At 40.9% G+C, this 27,782-nt stretch overlaps 1 protein-coding gene across 1 annotated transcript in view; it reads right to left on the reverse strand.

The window, feature by feature from the left end:
* The window catches only part of SLC27A2 (solute carrier family 27 member 2), a 62,684-nt gene extending 43,079 nt beyond the window's left edge, over positions 1 to 19,605 (reverse strand). The window contains exons 1-2 of the mRNA XM_061182150.1: positions 18,899 to 19,605; positions 2,293 to 2,502 (exon numbers count right to left, since the gene is read on the reverse strand). Of these exons, the coding sequence (XP_061038133.1) occupies positions 2,293 to 2,502; positions 18,899 to 19,376 (688 nt within the window). The 5' untranslated portion in view covers positions 19,377 to 19,605. The remainder of the gene's footprint in view (positions 1 to 2,292; positions 2,503 to 18,898) is intronic.
* Positions 19,606 to 27,782: the final 8,177 nt, after the last annotated feature.

The raw sequence follows: 27,782 nt of genomic DNA on the forward strand, positions 1-27,782 counted from the left end.
TGTAGTTCTATTACACTAAGTACATTTGCATTTTCTTAACTATAATTTATGTAAGTTTTTGGTAAGACTCAATTGAAAGTGTATGCTTATATTGTTTCCCATAGGAATCAGTTCAGTTGGGAAGGGCATGAAGTCATTACCAAGGGGCTGGGGCTAGAGTTTAAGACCTGAGTGGGTAAACTGGCTTTGGGAAGAGGAAGGCAATTCTCTGTAGATTCAGATGCTTCAGTATTTGATGGTACCTTAGCTGGGTATTGCCTGAATAAAAGTAATTTGTTATAAGGCAAAGCAGTATGGCTGGCAAACTACCATCATCATAAACACAATTCACAATTCATGGTCTTTGTTGAAACAGAAGAAAGCATCAATAAATCAATTGTATTCACCTTGGAAGAAAATTGTCCAGATAGTAAAAGCTCTGAATTATATTTAAAAAAAAAGAAAAAAAAGAAATGCACATCCTTTGCTGGTTTGAAGTACTTTCAGAAACTTTCCTAATTAAAATTTTTGTTTTAATGAAGAAATAAGAATATAATAACTATTATATAATTTTGTGCTACTGACTGCCTTTGAGGAACAAGGAAAACATTTTGTTCTCTGATTGCTTAAATGAATTTTTTAAATTAATGTTTGGAAGAGTAACTTAGCAAATATTTTATTCAGAGAGAAGAAAAGTAACATAAACATCAACCCAATTATATTCCAATTAAATCTAAATTCTGAATTATAGGATTAAATTAAAGACTGCTTATTCTCTTTTTCCCCTAAAATGGGTTTTATATTTGATGTCAAAACCTGCAATTGTGAAGAAGTGTCTTAATACTGTATACTTACCTATATAGTATTAAGACTAGAACACCCAATCACTAACTAAAAGGGCTTGTTTTATCTCAATTATTTCCCAAACCAAAGTTTTCAGTTTAGTTTTACCATTCTATTAAAAATGAGGGTAAAATTTCCATATATTAAGGTAGTGTCTGGATGTAGTGGAAGCACTTGGTTAACTGTGTCATCCTACCATTCTGTTGGCATGGCGATATATAACTTTTGACAAAACAGTGACAGACATTATGCTCTGGGAATCAGCTTTAATAGGTCATCCCCAGCCACCTCTCCTCATGAGGCTCAAAGGAACCCTTATCTATTGGTTGGCCAAAAAGTTCGTTCAGGTTTTCTGTACCGTCTTATGGAATTTTACAAGGATAATGCATGTTTGTATTACCTGCTTAAGTTAAAATTTTAACCAAAAGAGATAAATGATTCACATAGTCAACTTCCCAATATTAATAATTAGCATGCTGGGGCTAGCTTCCTGCCCTCCTCTTAAATATATCACTCAGGCGTCATATGATTACGTTTTGGTAACATTTCCCCTGGACTAGAATAGGCAGACACCAAATAGCTGTTAAATGGATGAACTAGGAGGTGTTCTGGCAGAGTGGTCAGTTGCATGAGCTGTGGAGTCAGCCTACCAAGGTGAATCCTGACACTTCTACTTCTGATCTTGGAAAGTTCTTAACCTCTCTGAGCATTGGTTTCTGAATCTGTGAAATAGGAATAAGAGTAGTACCCACCTTAAGAGTGGTGGGAGAATTGTATGAACAAATGCTGTAAAGCTCCTAGAAGAGCACCTAGTACATCCTACCTTTAATATTGCCTGTTCCATGTAGCAGGGTTCCAGTAACACTGATAATTGGCAGTGATTTCTCTTAGTAGCTTATAAAATAATGGTGCAGCTTACACTGAAGGTGTAAAGCATCCTAGATTTGATGAAATACACTATTTTAGGCCCTCAGCTAAGAGCCATCCTACACCCACAGCACCAAACAGCTCCAAGTCAGTGTTGCATGGAAAGATAGTGGTCAAAATATTTGTGTAAATATAACCCCATTATTGTTCTGCAGTCTTCTTTGGTGGTCCATTTATAATTGGTTATACATTATATATGGACTCTGGATATAATATAATCAAAATGCAGCAATCATTAAAAAAATTCCAATAACCTATTCAGTGCCAAATCTTATCCATCATCATAACTATTTTTGTAGTTCTTGGTTAACCTCTTTATCCGTTCTATACACCAACTGGGGGAGATATGCATAGCTTAGAGAAACCCAAATGGTTTCATATGCTATGAAACAAGATCAGTTCCCACAGGCAAAGAGCTAAATCCCCTGAAGTATTAGTTATCTGATAAGTTTTCCCGAAGAAAGAGAGCATTTGAAAATCTAACCCAACATTTAACACTTTCAGGATAGGTCCATTTCTTGGAGATCCTCTCTTTATTTTTACCTGTGGTTCCAGAAGTATAAATGTATAAGGCAGGAGTGAAAAAGGTGACTTCTGACCTCCAGGACTCTGGGATAGATTCAGTTGACACTTCATCCACTTTGTCTAAGAAAGAGTCGACCCCATCGGTGTTAGAACTTCTGCTCACGTAATAGATGGCCACACCATCTTTTTTCAGGCTTGGCAGCACCTCTTCAACAGCTGCTTGTAGTTCTTAATTTAATGAGACAAAAAATCCAAACAAACTAAATTAGTTTATTCAAGTCTATTAGTGCAATCAATTTTGCACTGATTTTGTTTTCCCTAAACTTTGCTAAAACGTGTAGATATAGTGATGCTTAGAGTTGTGTCTTTTTAACATGGAATCTACCAAATTTGAAAATATCACAAGATCCCAATATTTGAGGGGAGGTTGGGTTTTAACGGTTTCATAAGCAGCAGATGTTTGGCTGAAGTCTGTACTTTACATGGCAAATGCAAACAAATGGACATATGGGTAAAACCCAAGATTATATAAGTGTATGACTTTTATGCATATCTGAGATATATATATATATATAAATACTCCAGAAATGAATTTAGTTATTCCTAATATGTGCCCAACAGGACCAGTGATAAAAAAAAAAGAAAATTTTAAGGAAAAAGAGAAATGAAAAGAAGGGAGCCATGCTACTAACAAAGATGATAGAAGCTAACTTTCTATAACACATTTTTTTACATATCAGCAACAAGTAGTTCTACTAGGAAGGTTCAGCTGATCTGAGACATAAGCTCCAAATCTCACAAGCACATTCTCTGGCCTAAGAAAAAATGGGCCAATTAGCATGTTTTTCAAACTGTGGGTCATAATACAGCAGTGGATTGTTAAAATCATTTAAAGTGACCATTATTCTAAAAAATAAAATAGAATGAAACAAAAATTTTGAGAGCATATCACACACAGGAAGAGGTAAATATTTTTTTTTAATTTTAAGTTTTGTTTCAGCTATGTGGGTGTGTGTGTGCTGAGTCACACACAAATGTAGTTTTACAGTGGGTCAAGGTCAAAAAATTTAAAAGGCATTCATGTAATATGCAAACCACATTTCAGGTTTGCTACTTGGATTTTTGTGCCGCTAAACCATAAGATGAGATGGTCTTTAAGCTTATTTGTCTTGAATGGTGATAACTGAAGTGAATAGGCTTATTCTTAATAGGAAGGTGACTCAATATCCCAGGGAATTACCTTAGGGAGGCTAAACCTGATTCATCTTATATGCTTTGTTTTTCACATGTTTATGTATGATGTCTCCGTCAAGACATGAGATATCATCTGGATAGATGCATTTAAAAAGTTTTAAAACTTTTAAACCAAAACAATCATACACCTGACAAATATAAATCAAATAGTACAGAAGAGTTTATAATGAAAATCAACAGGCCCTTATCTCACAAATAAACCTGCTGCCTAGAGGCAATGACTTTCAGTTTTTTTTAGCTGTTTCTTCTAGCAATCACTTCTCCATCACCAAATTACGTGCTTTTCCTGATCCCTCTTGACTTATCATTTTTGATCCCCATCCCATTTTACCCTTGTCCACCCCCAACAGTTATTATCTTCACTTTATTGTCTGGGTTAATGGTATTTACATCTATTCTGAGACTATAATTCTGTCTTCCTAGCTTTGTCTGTGTGTTGGCTCTAGAAGCTCTAGAACCAATAATCAGGATCGACAAGATTATGACAAAATAATTATTTGTAAATATGACTGCAGAGCCAAGTAACACACAATAATCATCTTTCCCTTCTTGAACAATTTTCTCCTGGAGTTTCTATTGGCCATCATTCCTCAATGTACTATTTGCCTCAGTTCTTTTTTTTTTTTTTTTAATAAATCTATTTATTTATTATTTTTGGCTGCATTGGGTCTTTGTTGCTGCGTGTGGGCTTTCTCTAGTTGCGGAGAGCAGGGGTTACTCTTCATTGCGGTGCACGGGCTTCTCATTGTGGTGGCTTCTCTTGTTGCGGAGCTCGGGCACTAGGCGCACGGGCTTCAGTAGTTGGGGCACGTGGACTCAGTAGTTGTGGCTCGCGGGCTTAGCTGCTCCACGGCATGTGGGATCATCCCGGACCAGGGCTCGAACCAGTGTCCCCTTCATTGGCAGGCAGATTCTTTTTTTTTTTTTTTTGAATTTTATTTTATTTATTTATACAGCAGGTTCTTATTAGTCATCAATTTTATACACATCTGTGTATACATGTCAATCCCAATCGCCCAATTTATCACACCACCACGCCCATCCCCCCACGACTTTCCCCCCTTGGTGTCCCTACGTTTGTTCTGTACATCTGTGTCTCAATTTCTGCCCTGCAAACCGGTTCATCTGTACCATTTTTCTAGGTTCCACACATATGCATTAATATACGATATTTGTTTTTCTCTTTCTGACTTACTTCACTTTGTATTACAGTCTCTAGATCCATCCATGTCTCAACAAATGACCCAATTTCGTTCCTTTTTATGGCCGAGCAATATTCCATTGTATATATGTACCACGACTTCTTTATCCATTTGTCTGTTGATGGGCATTTAGATTGCTTCCATGACCTGGCTATTGTAAATAGTGCTGCAATGAACATTGGGGTGCATGTGTCTTTTTGAATTGTGGTTTTCTCTGGGTGTATGCCCAGTAGTGGGATTGCTGGATCATATGGTAATTCTATTCTTAGTTTTTTAAGGAACCTCCATACTGTTCTCCATAGTGGCTGTATCAGTTTACATTCCCACCAACAGTGCAAGAGGGTTCCCTTTTCTCCACACCCTCTCCAGCATTTGTTGTTTGTACATTTTCTGATGATGCCCATTCTAACTGGTGTGAGGTGATACCTCATTGTAGTTTTGATTTGCATTTCTCTAATAATTAGTGATGTTGAGCATCTTTTCATGTGCTTCTTGGCCATCTGTATGTCTTCTTTGGAGAAATGTCTATTTAGGTCTTCTGCCCATTTTTGGATTGGGTTGTTTGTTTTTTTAATATTGAGCTGCATGAGCTGTTTACATATTTTGGAGATTAATCCTTTGTCCATTGATTCGTTTGCAAATATTTTCTCCCATTCTGAGGGTTATCTTTTCGTCCTGTTTATGGTTTCCTTTGCTGTGCAAAAGCTTTGAAGTTTCATTAGGTCCCATTTGTTTATTTTTGTTTTTATTTCCATTACTCTAGGAGGCGGATCAAAAAAGATCTTGCTGTGATTTATGTCAAAGAGTGTTCTTCTTATGTTTTCCTCTAAGAGTTTTATAGTGTCCGGTCTTACATTTAGGTCTCTAATCCATTTTCAGTTTATTTTTGTGTATGGTGTTAGGGAGTGTTCTAATTTCATTCTTTTACATGTAGCTGTCCAGTTTTCCCAGCACCACTTATTGAAGAGACTGTCTTTTCTCTATTGTATATCCTTGCCTCCTTTGTCATAAATTAGTTGACAATAGGTACGTGGGTTTACCTCTGGGCTTTCTATTTTGTTCCGTTGATCTATGTTTCTGTTTTTGTGCCAGTACCATACTGTCTTGATTACTGTAGCTTTGTAGTATAGTCTGAAGTCAGGGAGTCTGATTCCTCTAGCTCTGTTTTTTTCCCCTCAAGACTGCTTTGGCTATTCGGGGTCTTTTGTGTCTCCATACAAATTTTAAGATTTTTTGTTCTAGTTCTGTAAAAAATGCCATTGGTAATTTGATAGGGATTACATTGAATCTGTAGATTGCTTTGGGTAGTATAGTCATTTTCACAATATTGATTCTTCCAATCCAAGAATATGGTATATCTCTCCATCCATTGGTATCATCTTTAATTTCTTTCTTCAGTGTCTTATTGTTTTCTGCATACAGGTCTTTTGTCTCCCTAGGTAGGTTTATTCCTATGTATTTTATTCTTTTTGTTGCAATGGTAAATGGGAGTGTTTCCTTAATTTCTCTTTCAGATTTTTCATCATTAGTGTATAGGAATGCAAGAGATTTCTGTGCATTAATTTTGTATCCTGCAACTTTACCAAATTCATTGATTAGCTCTAGTAGTTTTTTGTTGGCATCTTTAGGATTCTCTACGTATAGTATCATGTCATCTGCAAACAGTGACAGTTTTACTTCTTCTTTTCCAATTTGTATTCCTTTTATTTCTTTTTCTTCTCTGATTGCCGTGGCTAGGATTTCCAAAACTATGTTGAATAATAGTGGTGAGAGTGGACATCCTTGTCTCGTTCCTGATCTTAGAGGAAGTGCTTTCAGTTTTTCACCATTGAGAATGATGTTTGCTGTGGGTTTGTCATATATGGCCTTTATTATGTTGAGGTAGGTTCCCTCTATGCCCACTTTCTGGAGAGTTTTTATCATAAATGGGTGTTGAATTTTGTCAAAAGCTTTTTCTGCATCTATTGAGATGATCATATGGTTTTTATTCTTCAATTTGTTAATATGGTGTATCACATTGACTGATTTGCATATATTGAAGAATCCTTGCATCCTTGGGATAAATCCCACTTGATCATGGTGTATGATCCTTTTAATGTGTTGTTGGATTCTGTTTGCTAGTATTTTGTTGAGGATTTTGCCTCTATATTCATCAGTGATATAGGTCTGTAATTTTCTTTTTTTGTAGTATCTTTGTCTGGTTTTGGTATCAGGGTGATGGTGGCCTCATAGAATGAGTTTGGGAGTGTTCCTTCCTCTGCAATTTTTTGGAAGAGTTTGAGAAAGATGGGTGTTAGCTCTTCTCTAAATGTTTGATAGAATCCACCTGTGAAACCATCTGGTCCTGGACTTTTGTTTGTTGGAAGATTTTTAATCACAGTTTCAATTTCCTTACTTGTGATTGGTCTGTTCATAGTTTCTATTTCTTCCTTGTTCAGTCTTGGAAGGTTATACCTTTATAAGAATTTGTCCATTTCTTCCATGTTGTCCATTTTATTGGCATCGAGTTGCTTGTAGTAGTCTCTTAGGATGCTTTGTATTTCTGTGGTGTCTGTTGTAACTTCTCCTTTTTCATTTCTAATTTTATTGATTTGAGTCCTCTCCCTCTTTTTCTTGATGAGTCTGGCTAATGGTTTATCAATTTTGTTTATATTCTCAAAGAACCAGCTTTTAGTTTTATTGATCTTTGCTATTGTTTCCTTTGTTTCTATTTTATTTATTTCTGCTCTGATCTTTATGATTTGTTTCCGTCTGCTAACTTTGGGTTTTGTTTGTTCTTCTTTCTCTCATTCCTTTAGGTGTAAGGTTAGATTGTTTATTTGAGATTTTTCTTGTTTCTTGAGGTAGGCTTGTTTGTATAGCTATAAACATCCCTCTTAGAACTGCTTTTGCTGCATCCCATAGGTTTTGGATTGTCGTGTTTTGATTGTCATTTGTCTCTAGGTATTTTTTGATTTCCTCTTTCATTTCTTCAGTGATCTCTTGGTTATTTAGTAATGTATTGTTTAGCCTCCATTTGTTTGTGTTTTTTATGATTTTTCCCCTGTAATTCATTTCTAATCTCATAGCGTTGTGGTCAGAAAAGATGCTTGGTATGATGTCAATTTTCTTAAATTTACTGAGGCTTGATTTGTGACCCAAGATGTGATCTATCCTGGAGAATGTTCCATGCGCACTTAAGAAGAAAGTGTAATCTGCTGTTTTTGGATGGAATGTCCTATAAATATCAGTTAAATCTATCTGGTCTACTGTGTCATTTAAAGCTTCTGTTTCCTTATTTATTTTCATTTTTGATGATCTGTCCATTGGTGTAAGTGAGGTGTTAAAGTCCCCCACTATTATTGTGTTACTGTCGATTTCCTCTTTTACAACTGTTAGCCTTATGTATTGACGTGCTCCTATGTTGGGTGCGTATACATTTATAATTGTTATATCTTCTTCTTGGATTGATCCCTTGATCATAATGTAGTGTCCTTCCTTGTCTCTTGTAACATTCTTTATTTTAAAGTCTATTTTATCTGATATGAGTATTGCTGCTCCAGCTTTCTTTTGATTTCCATTTGCATGGAATATCTTTTTCCATCCCCTCACTTTCAGTCTGTATGTGTCCCTAAGTCTGAAGTGGGTCTCTTGTAAACAGCATATATATGGGTCTTGTTTTTGTATCCATTCAGCAGGCCTGTGTCTTTTGGTTGGAGCATTTAATCCATCATGTTTAAGGTAATTATCGATATGTATGTTTCTATGACCATTTTCTTAATTGTTTTGGGTTCGTTTTTGTAGGTCCTTTTATTCTCTTGTGTTTCCCACTTAGAGAAGTTCCTTTAGCATTTGTTGTAGAGCTGGTTTGGTGGTGCTGAATTCTCTTAGCTTTTGCTTGTCTGTAAAGGTTTTGATTTCTCCATCGAATCTGAATGAGATCCTTGCCGGGTAGAGTAATCTTGGTTGTAGGTTCTTCCCTTTCATCACTTTATCATGCCACTCCCTTCTGGCTTGTAGAGTTTCTGCTGAGAAATCAGCTCTTAACCTTATGGGAGTTCCCTTGTATGTTATTTGTCATTTTTCCCTTGCTGCTTTCAATAATTTTTCTTTGTCTTTAATTTTTGCCAATTTGGTTACTATGTGTCTCGGTGTGTTTCTCCTTGGGTTTGTCCTGTATGGGACTCGCCGCGCTTCCTGGACTTGGGTGGCTATTTCCTTTCCCATGTTAGGGAAGTTTTCGACTATAATCTCTGCAAATATTTTCTCTGGTTCTTTCTCCTTCTGGGACCCTTATAATGTGAATGTTGTTGCGTTTAATGTTGTCCCAGAGGTCTCTTAGGCTGTTTCATTTCTTTTCATTCTTTTTTCTTTATTCTGTTCCGCAGCAGTGAATTCCACCATTCTGTCTTCCAGGTCACTTATCGCTTCTTCTGCCTCAGTTATTCTGCTATTGATTCCTTGTAGTGTAGTTTTCCTTTCAGTTATTGTATTGTTCATCTCTGTTTGTTTGTTCTTTAATTCTTGTAGGTTTTTGTCAAACATTTCTTGCATCTTCTCGATCTTTGACTCCATTCTTTTTCCGAGGTCCTGGATCATCTTCACTACCATTATTCTGAATTCTTTTTCTGGAAGGTTGCCTATCTCCACTTCATTTAGTTGTTTTTCTGGGGTTTTATCTTGTTCCTTCATCTGGTACATAGCCCTCTGCCTTTTCATCTTGTCTGTCTTTCTGTGAATGTGGTTTTTGTTCCACAGGCTGCAGGATTGTCCACCTTCCTTCTTTTAGAGTTCAAAAGTTCTGCAAGCTGGAAGTCCAAGATCAGGGTACCACAAGGGTCAGGTTCTGGTGAGAGCTCTCTTCCTGGTGTGCAGACAACCATCTTCTTGCTGTGTCCTCACATGGTGGAGAGAGTGGCCGGTGGATTCTTAACCACTGTACCACCAGGGAAGTCCCTGTATCAATTTATTTTCAACCTCCATCAGATCAGCTTCTCCCTTTTGTTGCTCTTCTCTCCTCTTTTAACTCTTCTCTCCTCTTGTATTTTGACTGCTCTATAGTTCTTCAGTATTTTAAGAAGATCATCAAAAATATTACGGTTGTAAAAACAGTAACTGGAGTGCTAATATCCCTTGCCAATGCCTTGGTTCAGACCCTCATTATTTCCTGGCTAGATAATTGCAGTAGCCTCCTGACCAATCTCCTTGCCTGTAACCTCTTCCTGCTTCCAATATCAGCGACACCACTGCCCAACTTCTTGTTCCTGCTCTGTTTAAAATCCTTCAATGGCTTCCTTTGTGACAGAAGCCACTCTCTATACAGTGTGTGAGGTCCTGAGGTCCTTCACAGTCTATGCCCCCCTCCCCGACTTTTCTGACATCATCTCCTTCTATCTACCTCTTGTCCCCTTTCCTCTAACCACACTGATCTATGTGAAGTGAGTGTACCCATAATTCTCACATCTTACTATCTTTGCCCAGGTGATTTCATCTGCCTGGAATGCCCTCCAGTCCCCAGTCACCAGGAAAACTCCTGCTCATCCTTCAAGACTCAGCCTCATTGCACTTAGCTCTATGGCCCTCCCTCAGGAGCTTGCATATACTTCTATCACATGTGTTTAGTACGTAGTGTGACACGCTTCAGTTCTTTTTCTCCTCTATTTGACAGTGAAAAATTTGAGGTTAAGGGATTATAACATAATCATCTTGGCAACCCCTCCCCCACTAGATAAGTGCCCAACAAATGTTTACAGTTGAAAGAATCTGCACAAAGTATTGTATTAGTCAATGTGGAAGAGACAGAGGAATAAGCTGAAGCTGTTGATTTTAAAGGATTTAGATATTGCAATATTGTGAGTTGATAAACCTCTAAAAAATAAAATGCAAAATTAAATCATTTTTGTGATAGAGGTATGCCTTGCATACAAGTAAGGGACTACAAAAGTAAATTAAAAACAAAACAAAACTTCTATTGCTACTTAAAGAATTAAGAAATCTTTCTCCCTCTCTCCCTTCACCTGAGACTGAGGCTACTTAGTTAAATAGTGTGTTCATAAGATACCTGGATTATTTCTCACTCCTTTCCTCTCTCTTTCCCAACATTTATTCAACATCTATTTAAAGACTGTTCCCTATGTGCATGGTTCTAAGCACTGGATACAGCAGTGAGTAAACCAGATACTGTCCCTGTTTTCTTAGAGCCCAGGTCTAGTGGGGGAAGAAACAGACAAAGAAATAATTCATTAAAATAATGTGTCATAGGTGTCACAGGAGGGGAGGGGGAGGTGGTGTTTTGGAAGCATAGGGGAGGGGCACAAAGACAATCCAGAGGAAGTGTTATCTAAACTGAGACCTGAAGGGTGAGCAGAAGTTGGCAAGATGAAGATCCACTGAGATCGACTGAGCCTGTTTGTAGCTGAAGGGACAGCTTATGCAAAGACCCAGACGCAAACAGCATGGTGCCAAAGTAGCTAAAAGAGGATAAAGCTGACTGGAGTGTAGAATGGGAGGGAAAGAAGGTTGGGAGAAGAAACTGGGATGTAGGTTGGGACCAGGTTCCTGGCTTAGGTCAGGTAAATGGGTTGGAGGGGGCAAGACCAGAGGTAGGGAGACCATTTGGTAGAGCAAGCTTGTTTGCATTAAGGTAGCAGCAGAGGGTAGAAAGAGTAGATGCATTTTAAAGTTGTTTGGGAGGTAGAATAGACTGGATTTGGTAACACTCTTGATGAGAGAATAATTATAGGTCAAAAGGGACTTTAATTTTTTCTGTAATTTTTTAAAAGAAAATTTACTCAGGCATTAGTGATATATCAAAAATTAATAATAGTAATAATAAAAGTAAAAGGAGATGTAATTAAGCAGGTATCATGCTTGATCACAGTTCAAGCAATTTGGCAAATTGTATCCTCTACTTCCCTCATGTTCCTACCTGGCCTTCTGCAGGCTTTTGGTTTGTGAGCCCTGACCTTTCATAGAGGTCAGCTTATGTGAAGGAAAGGCCATTGCCCCTGCCCAACACAATTTCCCTACATGGCCTCTGGGCTGTTGGTGCAGAATTTGCATTTGGACATTGAGTTGAGGTTCCAGTGGCTCGCCAGCCATGTCAGGGCATACTTCATATGTCCTGTGGTAGCAGCCTTTCTTCCCTTAAACTAAAGATGCTAATATTTATATAAACATATCTATATACACACATATAAACTGAAATTTGAAGGGAAATTCTGGATGTGAATGCAACTCATTAACTATGTATTTGATATTTAGTGTCTTTTCTAAACATGATTGGGCCCCATATTTTCTGCTTCACACGTGTATTTTTATTGTAATTCTTACTGTAAAGTCTGCTTACTTAAGATAAAAGTGGCAATCAACAGGGACATGTAAGATCAAATAAATCTACTTGTCACAGGTTGAGCTCCCTGGGACTCTGAGATTTGTGTGTAGGAGTGCTCTTGGGAATGACACCTGTGGGGTTGCACGGGAAGTAGACTGGATAGAGGGAGAGATTGCACTGTGATGCAGTCACATAGTGGCCTCCCTCAATTGATCCTACAGGGACTCTGGGCCCGGGATGGCCCTTCAGGTTGTCCCAAATGAAGTGAAGTGGATTCTACCTCCATGCCTGCCCGCCAACCAGTCATTGGATGCAGATTAGGGGTGGTAGTGCTTGAGCTTGGGCAAAGCAGCTTTCTTCAACCAAGGGCAAGCCCTGGAAAGGCTCTTAGCTGACAGCTGTCAGCTACCAATGCTTTCAGCAGCTGAGGAATGAGTACCTCAGTCCTGGAGTGGGGATTTGGGCAGCACATCACAGCATCCACCACAACTTTCATTCTTAGTGATAAAAGATTTACAAATTTCATTTGTGGAGAACAATTTGTATAGTAGCTTTACATACATCACCTTGCATAATTTTCACAATGACCCTGTGTTATAGATGATGGTAACCCTGTTTTTACAAATGAGGACAGAAGCTCAGTGAGTCTATGTATGGAAGGTTATATACAAAATGAAAAGAATTATACTGGGCTTCTAGGAGTCCCACCTCCTTGTACTAGACATTCAAGTTCAAGTTTTGGTAAAGTGCCTTGATTTTTCGTAAGACACTGTCTACTTGACATGCTCAGTGCTGGTTCAAGCATGTGGATCTGCCTTTACATAGTAATATGGATAATCTCTCATTCATTTTTTTGATGAAGAGCATAACCTTAAGCTTTATGAAAAGTAGGATTCAGGGAAAGTTGCCTAAAGGGTGCAGAGTGGATCTGTCACTTCTTCATTAGTCTAGGCTGAAATTATGGATGGAAATAGAACCTCAGAGAAAGCAGTACACCTTTGGATGATGGAGAATCAACTGATTATGAAATCACTGCTCCCCCTTAAAATTCATTTTGTTAAAAAGAAAAGAAAAAACATCAGCGTAGCATAGGAATTTTCCTCCCTCACCCATAACCTTTTTTTTTAAGAAGGGGAAGAAGAGAAATTTCTGAGTACACAGGCCCATTCCTAGAAAGCAGGGGGAGAGGGCAGGTGGTGAGCTGAATCAGTCTTCATCATCAGAGTGGCAAGATGCTACTGGCTAAACCTGCTGCTTTTTAATAGGAAAAGCATTCAATCTAGCAGCTTGTTCTGTTATTAGATTGCCTCACTGAATGGGTAACTGACCAAGTTAGTTAAATAAAACACCCCAGGAATGTTCACTAATAAAGTAAGATCTGAAAAGAAGGCAATGAAAGGAAATGGGTTTTGATCAGAATTTCAAGATGATGTGAAATGGTTGGTGGATGAACAAATCAGAATTGAAGACTTATCTTTTCTTCACTCAGAAAGGCAACTGAAACAAACTGGTTCTAACACAGCTCTTGGAGACTGAAAATAGATTTAAAAATACCATTTGTAACTGTGATTTTGCATTTCTATCCCTGGCAGTTTGGAATTATAGTAATTAATAACCTAGCGTCTAGTCTGTACCTCAACAAGATGTGCTAGAACACCCCTCAAATAGAGGCGTGCATACCTTCCCCTTCCCCACAACACAAATCACCCTAAGGTCAGAAAGCTGTTTAATCAAGGTTAAGTCCTGCTAGGAGAAAGCAGATTTTTAACAGGATACATACTCGTCTCATATTTATATAATTATATAATTTCTTAATATTATTTTTCATTTCTCTCAGTTAAAGTGTCTTGCGTTCTAAATAGCCCTGGAATCAAGGGTAACGGCTCGTCATGAGGTTACCAGGTCATTCCAGCCCTTACATAATTATAATCATTTGACATCCATAAGCAACCAAGTCACCTGTCTACTAGTTGTGTACTTCCCTATTTCTCAGAGGCTGTGGGAGGGTCCTTTTCAAACACTGGCCGATTACACTCCTTATGCAGAGTAATTCAAACGCTATCATTCTTCGGATTCAATAACATTAACAGCTGATTTAGAGTTAATTTCGTTTTTACCTCTTCACTCCTTTCTTGTTTCTAAACAAGAAAATAAACTGATAAGCATTCCCAGATATGCCAGCAATGTGCTCCTTTGTTTTTGAATGGAGATGTACAACCATCCCCCTTGCCACCTTTAGTTATGAGCAGGGCAAGAAGAAAAATTTTAGAGAACATCTTTGAGCTAGCTCTCTCTTCAGAGCTTGGGTTACTTGGCTGGGATCCTAGCTCTTGAATATACTCCTCATCTGATGTCTGGGTTTCTGGCCTCTACCATCCTAGACACAGACTCTCCCCAGCCCATTCTGTGCTCATCACCAGCTCCCTCTCTGGCAGTGAGTCCCGGAGAGAGCCCCTCTCTCTTGTAGCCCTCTGCCAGAAGTAAACTGGGAGGTAAAACAAGTCTGTGGTAAGGAGAGGCTGGGCCTGGGGGGAGACTGGGTCTAAATGGATTTTCTCAGATTAGGATATATTTTATTTTTTTAACATCATTTTTCATGCTGTCATGCCCATCCCAACAGTTCTTAGACTTTGGAGAAGAAAGCCTGTTACAGCCGACCAAAATGATGAAACTCATTAATGCCACAAACATTTACTTACTGGGGCATTATTCAAAGATATATGAGAAAACTGTAAGCCGTTGAGACAAAGTGCATTGAAGCAACACATCTAAGTTGCTCCTTGGGCAGCCCAGAAAGAGGAATGGAGACAGGATATCTCTATGCCCTGATCCTTGAATAAGTTTGCACTAGAAAATTATCTCATTGCATGGAAGTGAGGCCACTGCTGTTGGCCATTCCTTGGGTTCTCTGAGTCCCTATTTTTTCTACAGTAGAGTCTCTTCAGTAAACAGCTTAAAAATGACTATTATTTAAGTCCAGCCTGCTGTTGTCCTTACATAGTAAAACTCTTTAATGAAGCATCTCACTGGTGTTGGGGACCTGATGAAAACTGCCTCTGGGCTCCTCTTGCCTAGAATTCCCCCTCTACAACTGCACTTGCCCAGCTCTGTTGTCAGTGTCCCCAAGAAGCCTTCACCCTTTGCTCTTTTTCCTCCACAGCACTCTGTAGCTCTCCCAGCATACTTATCACTTTCTCCTGGGCATCACAATCATTTGTGTATATGTGGCTTAGTTCTTCTACTGGACTGTAAGATCCTTGAACTAATTCAGCTTCTCTCCCCACCCCACCATGGCAACTAGCTTGTACCTTGCGGGGACTCTCTAAATATTTCTTGATGTGATATCAGATTGTTGTGCCATCTGCTTTTCTCCATCTAACCTCAAAAGTTTGTTTGATGAGAGTTCTCCTTGGTCCTGACACTAGTTTTAGAATGTTCTCCTGTTTTGGAACTTTCAATGATGCAACACTTTTGAAAGCTATTGGAAACATTTTATCTTATCACATTGTTTAAAGGAGGTCCAATTTTATTTTTCACAACCCTGCAAAACCAGGTCAAAGATAATCTGGAATATTTTATAACCTCTCTGGATCTTAGTCTTGAAAGACATAGTATCTTTGTTACTAAAGCCTTGTACAAGAGTAGTGCCAACACTGGGGGAGCTGTGCATGATTATGTTGAGCCGTGCAATGCAGACCTGGCCAGTGAGCTGATGAATGAGTTATTCTTCCAGTAGAAGAGCTAGCTTAGCGACAATCTTAATGCTAGCATAAATGGAAACAAAGCAAACTTACTATTTTGGGGGCCCTTTTGGGTGTTTTAAAAAATTTTATTTTACAAAACATCCTATGTTGTATGAAATTAAATATGGCTTGCTGTCTTACCCATATTCTATGTTTGGGAAGTTGCTTGAAAAACTAGTGGCCCAACAAATTGGTTTCTATCAACTACAACATTATGCGGGTTTCAATAACTGAAGGCAATTTTTCCATGTGATTACATACATCATACCCTTCTATGGAGAAGGATCCTGAAATGTATCACAGAGAAAAAATTATATTCTCTGGGAGATGGGTGGTTCTGTTTGATTCAGGGAAGTGTTTGTGAGTCTTTGGCTTTCTCTAAGTATAGTAAGTTCTGATGAAAAATTGGGTACTGAAATGCCTGATAAGGTTGAGCCCTGTTAAACTTTGTGAAGAGTCCCCCAAATTCATGACAAGTGGATCAGTCTTCATGATAAATACCACTGTGGCAGTCCTTTACCTACACTCCAGAATTTGACAGATAGCTGAAACTCAAGAGCTCTTACTAGCCCATGAGCCCTGAGGCTGAAATTCGAAGTAAAGAATCAAACCCTGTTGAACTGTCACCCCTCCAACATTTCTAAATCTTTTCATCTTTCTGTACCATGTTCAGATGGTGTAATAGAATATAAAAAGTGTCCTAGAAGTGAGAAGAAAATTGGGTTCTGTCCCTAGCTCTCTCTGACACTAAGGAATTGATATCACCCCTCTGGGTCTTTGTTCGTTCAACTATTAAACAAGTGGGAACTAGACTGATTGTTTCTCAAAGCCTAGTCCTTAGATGATTTGCTTGAAAATCATCTAGGGGTGGCATGGGGCTTGCTATAAAAATACACTTTCCTGGGCCCCACTACAGTCCTGCTGAATCAGTGTTTTTGGGGAATGAGGCTCAGGAATCTGTTTTTTTTTTTTTTAATAAGCTTCCCTGGTGATTCTTACGCTCATTAAAGTGACTTCTAAACTTTTTATTGCAGTATAACACACTCGTTAAGAGTTGGAGGATTATAACATTAGAATATCTCTAAGATTCTTTCCAACTTTAAAGAATTCTAAGAATCAGTCCATTCAACACATTTACGCATGGGCACATTTATTAACAAGCATGCAACTTTGGACTCTGTTACCCCCTTTGCAGGAACCTTTTCAGATCAGAGTGTAATTCTGCATGCTGTGTAATGGTCTCTCAGTGATTTGGAAAAACAGAATGTTTTTCAAATGTGTGGCCTCTCTCAAAGGTCAGTTTACCGTAGAGAGTGCCGTAGGTCCACTGGAAAGTCTGTTCAAATTTGATCTGAATGTCAGAATTTCGTTATACTTTCCATGTACACTGACCAAAGCATAATACTCAATGACAGAAGACTGTTGCCTGGGAGGGAAAGGAGATATCTGGTTGTGTTTCTGATTTGATTACAGAACCAAACTCTATTACAGTCATTTAAATCCAAGCTTCTTTGTCAATAAAACTCCCAGTCTTTGACCTCCCTCACAGAGGGCCTGGGATAATATGCAGGTAAAAAGTATTTAAATCCCTCCTGAAGTGGTACACAGATCACTGTGCTAATAACTTTCCTCTGAATCAACTGGTAAAGTAATTGGTTTAAGAGAGTCTTCCAGTTACTAAATAGTGAAGTTGTCTCTTTTCCCAGGCAACTAGAAATTGTTGGGAATTTTCTAGGAAAAGCCATCCCTTTTAAATAATGTGGCTGCCTTTAAAATTATCCCCCTGCTTTTAAACTTTTATACAAAGCCTTCATTTTTTTTTTGGATTATTTATTTTATGCCCTATGAAACAGGCGTGTAAGCGTCCTGGTTTCCCACAAGTGAATAGACATCTCATCTTTGTGTGATACTAGGCGAACTCCTTAGCTTGCTTCAGTTTCCTCAGCTATGAAATGAAGGGGGAGAGCACATGGATGCTTAGTCTCTTCCAGCTCTAACACTTTCCACTCATGTAGAGGAAGGTAGCATAACATAGGGAAAGTCATGGGCTTTGAAACTGGACAGACTTAGGGCGGAATTTTAAGTTTCCTCAGTTGTATGGCAGGGGGTAATGATATGTTAGTTCTCAGGGTAATAAAAGCATGTGGCTAGGGCTTGGCACAGAAAGACATTCCAGAAAGGTGAGGCTTCCTGGCTCCCCATTCCTCCATGGCTTTTAGCCTGCACCTGGTTAGGCCTCCTCTTACTGATAGAGTGAGAAGCAACCCCCTGGTCCTTATTCAAGTGCAGGGACAAGATTTCTGAGAAGGGAAACCCAGCAGTCCTGTGGGTAACAGGTTCTTGGTTTCTTCCTGACCTGGTGACCACTGGAGCATGAAGTTACCATTTCGGGTCTGGTTGAAATGTGGCAGGAGGTAACTACAGAACCAAAGGTCACTGTTGCTATAGACGTAATGGGGGCTCACCAGAGCCCGCAGCAGGTAACCAAAGTCTCCTCCCTGGGGAGTAGGTGGGGTCACCTTCTCTCTGCCGTGAGAATCCAGGGAGGCTAACAGCATTTGAGAGTTGGAAGCAGCCTTGAAGACCATTAGAGAGGAGGAAACCAAGATACAGGGAGGGAAAGTGACTTTCCCATGATCACACAGCCAATCAAGCAGCAGAGGTGAGAACAGTCTCTCTGGATCCTCCGGAATTCACACTCATGACCCTCTGCATTTCAATGCAGATGTTGTCAGCACTGGTTAAGAGCTTGGATTCTGGAGGTAGATAGATCTGGTTAACCTCCTCCTCTAAATTCTGTGATCTGGGGCATAAGGCTCCACCTCTCTGGCCTGAGCGGTCTCAACTATAAAGTCAACCCTACCCGTGTGAGCATTCACAGCAAGGCTGTATGTGTAGTGCTTAACGAAGGGTCTGGCACGGTCAGCTTCCACGACAGAAGGTTCTAATGATCATTAATTGGCGTTTTGAGGAAGGGCTGCCATCCCCTCCCTCTACACCTCCAGTTCCGAGCCGAACCCCCCCCCCCCCCAACCCCTACGCCGCCACGCTGCAGCGGGCTCGTCAAGGCGCGGAGGAGCCCGGCGCCAGGGCGCGGCGGTCCCCAGGCTCACCTGGCGAGGCCAGGAGCACCTTCGCCCCGCAGCACTGGAAGCAGTGCAGCAGGGACTTGCCGCGGATGTTACAGTTGAGGCACGCCATGGCACAGCCCAGCTTGGCCAGCCCCAGCCACAGCCATACGTAGGCCGGTTCGTTGCCCAGGAATATCGCCACGCACTCTCCCTGCCGGAGGCCGAGGCGGTCGCGCAGTGCTCTCGCCACTTGGTTGCTGCGTCGGTCCACCTGCACGTAGGTGAGCGTCTGGTCGCGGAAGAGCAGGAACGGCTTGTGCGGGCTCTGGTGTGCTCTCTCCAGAAAGGCGTGGAGGATGGTGCGCACCGGCCGGCGCTGCCCATAGCTGCGCACCTGCCGGGCCATCCTGGCCAACCGCAGGAAGTAGCTCACGTCCTGGAAGAAGTAGGGGGAGCAGAGGTTCACCAGCAGCGGCAGGAGCAGCACCCCCGCCAGGACCGCGTAGATGACGGGCAGCATGACGGCGGCCGGGCCCCCTGGCCCCTCGAGGGCAGAGGGCGCGCTTCGGGCGTGCAGCGCGGCGGCGGGGCGGACTCCGGGCGGACGACTGGCGGGCGGCGCAGGGGCGCTCGGCGAGGCGGGGGCGACGGCGGAGCGCCTGGGCTGCCGGCACCGTTGCGGGCTCTCGGGCAGGTGGAGCGGTGTCTGGGCTGCCCGGGTTTCGAGACCGGCCGGCTGAGCCCGCCCCCTTGTCGGGGTGCAGCCACCTGCGCGCCAGGCCCGCCCCTGCGGTCCTCCCAAGGCGGGGAAGGCGGCTCCGCGGCTCACTGGGGCCTCGGCCGCCTCTCCGCCCGAGTCTGGAGGTCTGGGGCCAAGGCTGGACTCCCCCGTGGTGTGACCTTATCAAAATGGTGACCGTAAGACACCTTAGAAGACGTTGAGAAGATTAGAGTAGATAATGCAGGCGCAGGGCTAGTGTTATTTATTGCTGCCCGAATAGAGTGCCTTATAGAGACGACAGATTGTTATTATCAATAGAGAACCTTCTAAGTGGGAGACAGTCCTATGGTTTATTAGTAGCGGGCACCAGGTGCCACTGCCAGATCAGAACTCCATCTCTCCTTTCTGGTCCTGGGGGCATTCCGCCTACTCTCTGTTTCTCACATTTGCTGTCCTACACCCAGCACCCCGCCGGACCCCGCCCAACCCCCAGGCTAATTGCCAGGCGGGCTCTTGTGACAAAGAGTTCAGGGGTGAACAAAAGCGCCTGCGATTGCCGCCTCCCGCTCGTCCCAGCCCCTGGGTAGTGAGTGAGGATGGGACGCGCCAATCCGAGACGTCCCTTCGGCCCAGCTAGCCCAGATTAAGCTTGAGGTAGAGCCACACTGCCACATGAAACCAAGTTCCGGTGAGGTTTTGATTAGTTATAATACGTTGTTCTTTAAGTGATCTCCCCTTCCCCCCTCCTTGTATGTTGAAAATTCTCAAGTATTGTCATTCCAGTTCAATTCAATTTACTAGGCTCCGTGAGAAACTAGCACAACACAGAGGAAATTAAGTAAAAGTTATTGGCATTTCTCAGAAGCCATTTTTTTCTTTTTTTAAAAAAATACATCTTTATTGGAGTATAATTGCTTTACAATGTTGTGTTAGTTTCTGCTGTGCAACAAAGTGAATCAGCTATATGTATACATATATCCCCATATCTCCTCCCTCTTGCATCTCCCTCCCACCCTCCCTATCCCACCCCTCTAGGTGGTCACAAAGCACTGAGCTGATCTCCCTGTGCTATGCAGCAGCTTCCCACTAACTATCTATTTTACATTTGGTTGTGTATGTATGTCAGTGCTACTCTCTCACTATGTCCCAGCCTTCCCTTCCGCCCCTGTGTCCTCAAGTTGGTTCAGAAGCCATTTCTTTTAGGGTGATCCTTTCTTTTAATTTCCCTTAGTGCTGCTTCTATACAGAGTGAATACTGGCTGCTTGCTACAGAGGAGGGTCAGGATTTAAGTAAAGCAGCGTTTTACTCTCTTCCTCCTCTGTCTTCCTGCATTCATCCTTTTTATTCTTATGAGACAACCACAAGTAATGAATGCTTACCCCTGCCAGAAACTCTGCTAGGGGTTTCCTGTATGATATTTTTGGAGCCTCACAGTCATCTAAAGATGGCACTTTCATGCTCATTTATAGACAGGAAAGGGACGCTGAGAGAGGTGAATTAAGACAGCTAGTAAGTGATGCATGGGATTTTGGAATTGGTATCTTTTTGTTCCCAGGCCCACTCTTTACTGTAGCAACATGTTATGCTGTTCTCCTATTCTGTGGGTTTCTATCCATGTTTTCTTTTTCCTTTAGCAATTTTATTTTTTTTCCCCCTTTCACAATCTCCCCTTCTCCCATTTTTTTATCCCCCTCTTTTTATCCCTGGGACCTGCTCTAGCAACCCTTTCCCTTTTCCTGACTCTTTCATGGCTAATCCCACTACTATCTAATGACTGGTTGAGTCATTGCCCTGGGGAAGAGCCGGGGGCCTTGGTTATCCCTGAGGAGAAGGCTGTAGTGTAAAAGTAGAGGTCAGGACAGAAGCGATTCTGTAGTGCACCTCTTTTTTCATGTTGAAGCTAGAGCCAGCCCTCCTTTTCCATCCCAAAGCCACCTGGTCCCTTCATGACTAATCACTTCAGTGTAGCCTCCTAGACCTCTCTTGTGTTGTTCTTAAACAGCTACTCTTTCCCCAGAGTCCTTGATTGCCACAAATGCCCACTTTCTCCTCTCTTACTCTGAGGATCGCTTTAGCCTTGTGCATCCACAGTTTTTCAGCTGCTACTGAAAGAGAACAACACCCAAACTGGCTTAAGCAGACACAGGAATTTGAGACTCAGAGTCCAGGGGTAGAATAGGCTTCAGGTAAGCTGGTTTCCCTTTCTCCATTTCTCTGCTCCGCCTCCTCTGTTCTCAGGCTGGTTCTCCCCTCATGGTCCAAAGATGGCTGCCAAGCCCTTAGGGGTACCTGCTTCCAGTGTCGACTTCAGACAGAAATGTAAGATTCTTTTCTGTAGGAGAAAAAAAAAAAGGAAGGAAAGAAAAAAAAGAAGAAAGAAAGCTCTTACTGGGTTATGTGCCTGTCTTTGTGGGCTGGGGGGAGAGAAATGCTGATTGGTTTAAGCCAATCAGGGCTCACCCATGGAGCTGGGGGTACAGTCAATCCCACCTACACCATACTATGGAAAAATCAGGGTCTTATTAAAGAGGAAGTGGGGAGAAGAAATGAATTTGGGGAAACAATTAGCTAATGTTTGTTATATTTATCTTGGAACTCTTTTTCCCAATGATTCTAGCTTCCAGCCTGGGTTCCACTTTGTGCTCTACCACCAGCCTAATGGTCTTCGTGGAAATTTTGCTATCATCATCTCTCCAATGCTCAGTTATCTTCAGTGACCCCCTCATTGCTTCCCATCCTCTTCCACTCATGGCGTCTATAGACAATTGTCATATTTGTACAGCATACTAGAACACATCTGGGCTGGAGCTGATCAGATGCCCTGGGTCCTGCCTGGCTCCCTTGAGGAGGGAGAAGATTGGTAGCTTAGCACATTGGTTACCCATTTGAGAAACATCTGCTGGGAAGCTCTGGTTTATAAAATGAAGTTCAAACTTTAATTTCTGGCTCTTCTGACGCTGACTTGAACTTTCACTGCACTCAGTTAACAAATATTTATTGAGTTTCTACTATGAACCGAACATCATGAGGCACTAAGTATTTGAAAATGGATCAAAACTTAATTGCAACTACTCCTTTTCAAGAACACTTTGTTTTGAAGAATCTGGTCTACACCCTCCTAAAAATGCCCTGCATATTCCTCTTTGTATGACTTTGTGCTTGCCTATTTCCACCCCTGAACTCTCCACCCCTCTAAATCCCAACTCTTTAAGGCAGTGGTTCACAGATTTCTGGTTTTCTCAGTCCAGTAGCATTTCAAAATAAAGTACCAACTTAAAAAATTGTCAAGTAAAATCAGCTGCCCCTAGCCAACTGCAGTCTGTTTTTTTTTTTTTTTTAATTTATTTATTTATGGCTGTGTTGGGTCTTCGTTTCTGTGCGAGGGCTTTCTCTAGTTGTGGCAAGCGGGGGCCACTCTTCATCGCGGTGCGCGGGCCTCTCACTATCGTGGCCTCTCTTGTTGCGGAGCACAGGCTCCAGACGCGCAGGCTCAGTAATTATGGCTCATGGGCCCAGTTGCTCCGCGGCATGTGGGATCTTCCCAGACCAGGGCTCGAACCCGTGTCCCCTGCATTGGCAGGCAGACTCTCAACCACTGTGCCACCAGCGAAGCCCTGCAGTCTGTTTTTATTACTATTTCATAAAAGAATGACAGTTTTAGCATTAAAAAGGAAAGTATAATATCTCTTATATGTGGAATCTAAAAGAATGGTACAAATGAACTTATTTATAAAACAGAAATAGAGTCACAGATGTAGAAAACAAACTTATGGTTACTGGGGAGGAGGGGCGGAGGATAAATCGGGAGACTGGGACTGACATATACACATGTACATATATAAAATAGATAACCAATAAGGACCTACTGTATAACACAGGGAAATCTTCTTAATACTGTGTAACGACCTATATGGGAAAAGAATCTGAAAAAAGAGTGGATGTATGTATATGTATAACTGATTCACTTTGTACACCTGAAACTAACACAACATTGTAAATCAACTATATTCCAATAAAAATTATAAAAAAGGAAAGTATAACTGAACCATACACTTAAAAATGGTTAAAATGGTTAATTTTATGTATATTTCACCACAAAAATATACACAAAAAAAGGAAAAATACACACAAAAAGGAAAGTATAGTCCTTTTCGAGGAAGGATGAAGACAACATTATACCAACATATAAAAAAGATAGAAATTAAGATATTTTTGAATGCAGAAAAAATACAACTTTTATTGGTTTATTATCCATAGATATTATTTCTATGTAAGTTTGAATGTTTAGAAATACACATTCAATAGTGAAGCATGAATTGAACCAAACCTCTTGGACTTTGATATAACTCAAGATTGTTTTATCACTGAGGTCTCAAACATGGAGCTTCCTTACCCCACACCCTTAGCGAAGCTGCCTAGTCCCCTCCGCTCCTATCCCCCCACAGCCACTGAGCCTACCTGTTACCTTCATCAAGATTCTAGTGCCTTCCTGACCAGTCACTTCAGCCTCCTAGGCTCCTTGTTTCCTTAAACGTTCTACCCAGAGCACTAGGTTACCGCAAATGCCCGCTCTCTTCTGACCCATTCTGAGGCACTGCAGGAGGAGTTCAGGAGACAGATGTGATAACTGGAGCGCATGTTGACACCTGCTAGCCTGGGTCAGGACTTCCCTAGTGCTTCACCCCCATTCATTCATCTCTGCTGGTGTCTGAGGGAAAGCCTCCCAGCGGCAGTTCCCAACTCCCTTCTATGTCCCCAATCCCAACCTCAAATGCTCTATAAAAGCAGATGGTCTGTCCTCCTACTTTATGGTTCTCAAACTTTATGGGCATCAAAATTACCTGGAGAACATGCTAAAACACAGCTTGCTAAGCCCCACCTGGAGAATTTCTGATTCTGTAAGTCTTGGGTGGGGCCAGAGAATTCACATTTCTAAGAAGTTACCAGAAAATGCTGTAGCTGTTGGTCCAGGGACTATACTTTGGGAACGATTGATTTAACCCAGTGGTTTCCCAGCTGCTCAGCAGAGCCTGAGGACTTCTGAGGAGCCACTGAGGAAAATTCATTGCGGAGCATGGGAAGGGGACTCTGGGACCCAACCCAGCTCCAATCAGAGGAGCTCTATGTATATCTGTTTTACATATTGGTCTATTATGTAGACTTCACATGAAAAGAGTGTTCCTATAACCTTTTCTTCTAAATACTCCAGCCTATGTGGATCTATCCCTTGTACTGGACTTATAAACCTACCACACAGCTTGGCTCTTGATTATTTCATGACTGTTAGTTTTGCCTTCCCAATTAGGATTCAGTTTCCTGGAATGAAGTAATGGAACATGAGCCTTGAAGTCAGAGGGCCTGGGTTCAATTCCTCATCTGTCATGTATTGGCTGAGGACGCTTAGGTAAGTTACCTGAACTCTCATAGCACCTTGTATTAATTTTGTAGGCCTTGAGGCACCTAATGCACAGGGACTATTGTCAACAAAAAATGTGTAGGTTATGAAGCCTGTTGCTTATGTAATGTTACTTAGTACAGATAGGAAGTTTGTGTGACCAATCCATTCAGTGGTTTATAGGAAGGTTCATCTCTGACTGTGTTATCTGCCATGAGTCAAATTGTATTTCTTGAAATGTGGGTGCCTGCTATCCTGTTGAATGCCTAATGTAGTAGCATTCAGGTACAGATGTACAGGATGTGTAGGGAAAAGGTAAGAGTCTGGTGAAGATGGAATATACTGAGATTAGCCTTTCTTTTGGAGAATGAAGGAAAGGAGAGACTGAAAAACAATTGGTTGTTGGTTTTAGAGATGAGGGAGTAGGGCTCCCCTTTTTTTTTTGCATCCCAGCGATGCTTACTAACTACACAATCAAGACAAAATACAATTTGAGAAAAAGGCGTTTGCTCTCATTAGTTCTAATCAGAATGCCTTTGATTTGGTGTTGAATTCTAACTGAGGGAAAATCCTAGTGAATCATTATTGCTTCTAGTGCTAACATGCGTGCTTCATAAAATTTGGTTTCAACCCTCTCTGTCCTCTTTCAGTATCCCACGGCAACCTCCAGCTCCCTGTCCCAGTCACAATGCACTCTTTTCCATTCCTGAATGTGTGGGTTACTTCTTTTCCCCTTTGCCCTTCTCTTGTCTTGTAATATCATCTTCTTGCCTACTTCTTAAATGTAAAAATTTCTTAGGGTGTGTCTTTACCTTTCTTCTCTCTGTCTCCTTCTCTCTAGATAGCCTCATCTATTCCTATTGATGCTGAGGAATCCCAAGTCTAAATATTCAGCCCTCACCTTCTCCTGAGTTCCACATCTGATTTGTTATGGTGTACTGAATACCTCCATATGAATTCATTTATTTAGTCATTCACTTATTAATTTATTCATTTAGCATTTATTTAAAGTGCACTAGGTGAACACTACTTCACAGTAAAGCAGATAGGGCAGATATTATTATTCTCATTTTCAGGTCAGTGAGTTGAGATCCAGAGAGGTTAACCAATGTGCTGAAGGTCAGACACAGCAAGTCAGTTATGGAGCAGGGACGATAACTCAAGTTTTCTGATTCCTATAGGCACTGGTCTGTAAAGTGTTGTGGGTTGAATGGTGTTCCTGCCACAAACCCTCAGTTCTGTAATCATTTCCCCCTGCCCACTGCATGGATACTGCTTAAAATGGTGTCTTCTATTACCTTATGGCATGTGATTATTTCCTTCTCCCTGCAAATCTTTCAACTTTGGCTTTCTCCTTGCTCAATTACATTCCCAATTTTCTATCATATTCTTTTTTTTATATTCATATTTTTTATTGAAGCATAGTTGATTTACAGTGTTTTCAGGTGTATAGCAAAGTGATTCAGTTACATATGTGTGTGTGTGTATGTGTGTATATATATATATATATATATATATATATACATATTCTTTTTTAGATTCTTTTCCATTATAGGTTATTATCTAGCTCATATTCTTGAGATAACAAATCTGGTAGCCCAAACAAATCACCCATATACATGATTGTGTAGAATTCTTAAAGCAAATATCCATAGGCTGCTGTCCAGCCTATAGATTACTGCAACTGAATAAGGTGCACAGTCTTGGTCCAATCAGCTATGTGTATTCGTGGAGATGCATGGAGGTGGGAAGAGGGAGCGGGTGGAGTCTCCCAGTTCAAAACATGGTCACTGTACAATGTACTCAGTTGTGGAGACTTGGCAGTTTTCCGCTAAAGGGACTATGGGCGTGGTAAAACACATGAATTGGCTTGTCTTATCTTTCTCTTCTGTTTATTTCAGATTATAATGTCTCCACTGAGTTCTCTCTGGCTACTATACACAGCAGTCATGGATGACTAGTTTCTATTCACTAATAAATTATAATTTATAATTGCCATACTTATGTGGCAAGATTATTTGTGTAGCTCCAAGTCTGATATCATAGTCCTTCTGTCTAAAGAACTTCTCCTAACATTTCTTGAACTGTAGATCTCCTGGCAATAGATTCTTTCAGCTTTTGTTTTTCTGAAAAAGTCTTTATTTAACCTTCATTTTTGAATGGTATTTTCACTGGGTAAAGAACTCTGGTATGAATAGTTTTATTCTTTTGGTACTTTCAAGATGTCACTCTGCCGTCCTCTGGTTTGCATAGCTTCTAACTGCTGTGTTTCTTTTTTTTCCTGATAATTTTTAAAAATTATTTTTATTTAAAAATAGCACATGAGCATGGTTAAAAACTAAGAACAATAAAAGTCAGAGTGGAAAACCATGCAAAGTAAATGCTCCTCCCTTCCCAACCCCAGTCCCTCAGGTTCTTCTGGAGGCAATCGCTGTTAGCAGTGACTTGGTGACATATGTAAATTTTGTTCAGAGTCTTCAAAGATGAAAGAATGTACCTTCTATTCAAGAGAGTAGTCCATAATGAATTTAAGTTACATCAATTAGTAGGAATGACTGAAAGAGTAGAAATTACCATGAATGGCAAGTAGAAGAGTATGGATTTTCTTTGAAAGGTTTTTGAACAGAACGCTGTTAGACCTGATCACAGAAATGTGTTGGAAATATTGCAGGGAGAGATAGAAGTAGACTGTTGAGATGAGTCCAAGGCAGTTTATTGAAGCCTCTGCACTTGCTTGGAATTTTCTTTTAAGACATAGGCACAAAACTTATGTTAATAATTAAGCTTCCAATTATGAACACTAACTTTA

Source organism: Eubalaena glacialis, chromosome 2 (assembly GCF_028564815.1).
Source record: "Eubalaena glacialis isolate mEubGla1 chromosome 2, mEubGla1.1.hap2.+ XY, whole genome shotgun sequence".
NCBI lineage: Eukaryota > Metazoa > Chordata > Mammalia > Artiodactyla > Balaenidae > Eubalaena > Eubalaena glacialis.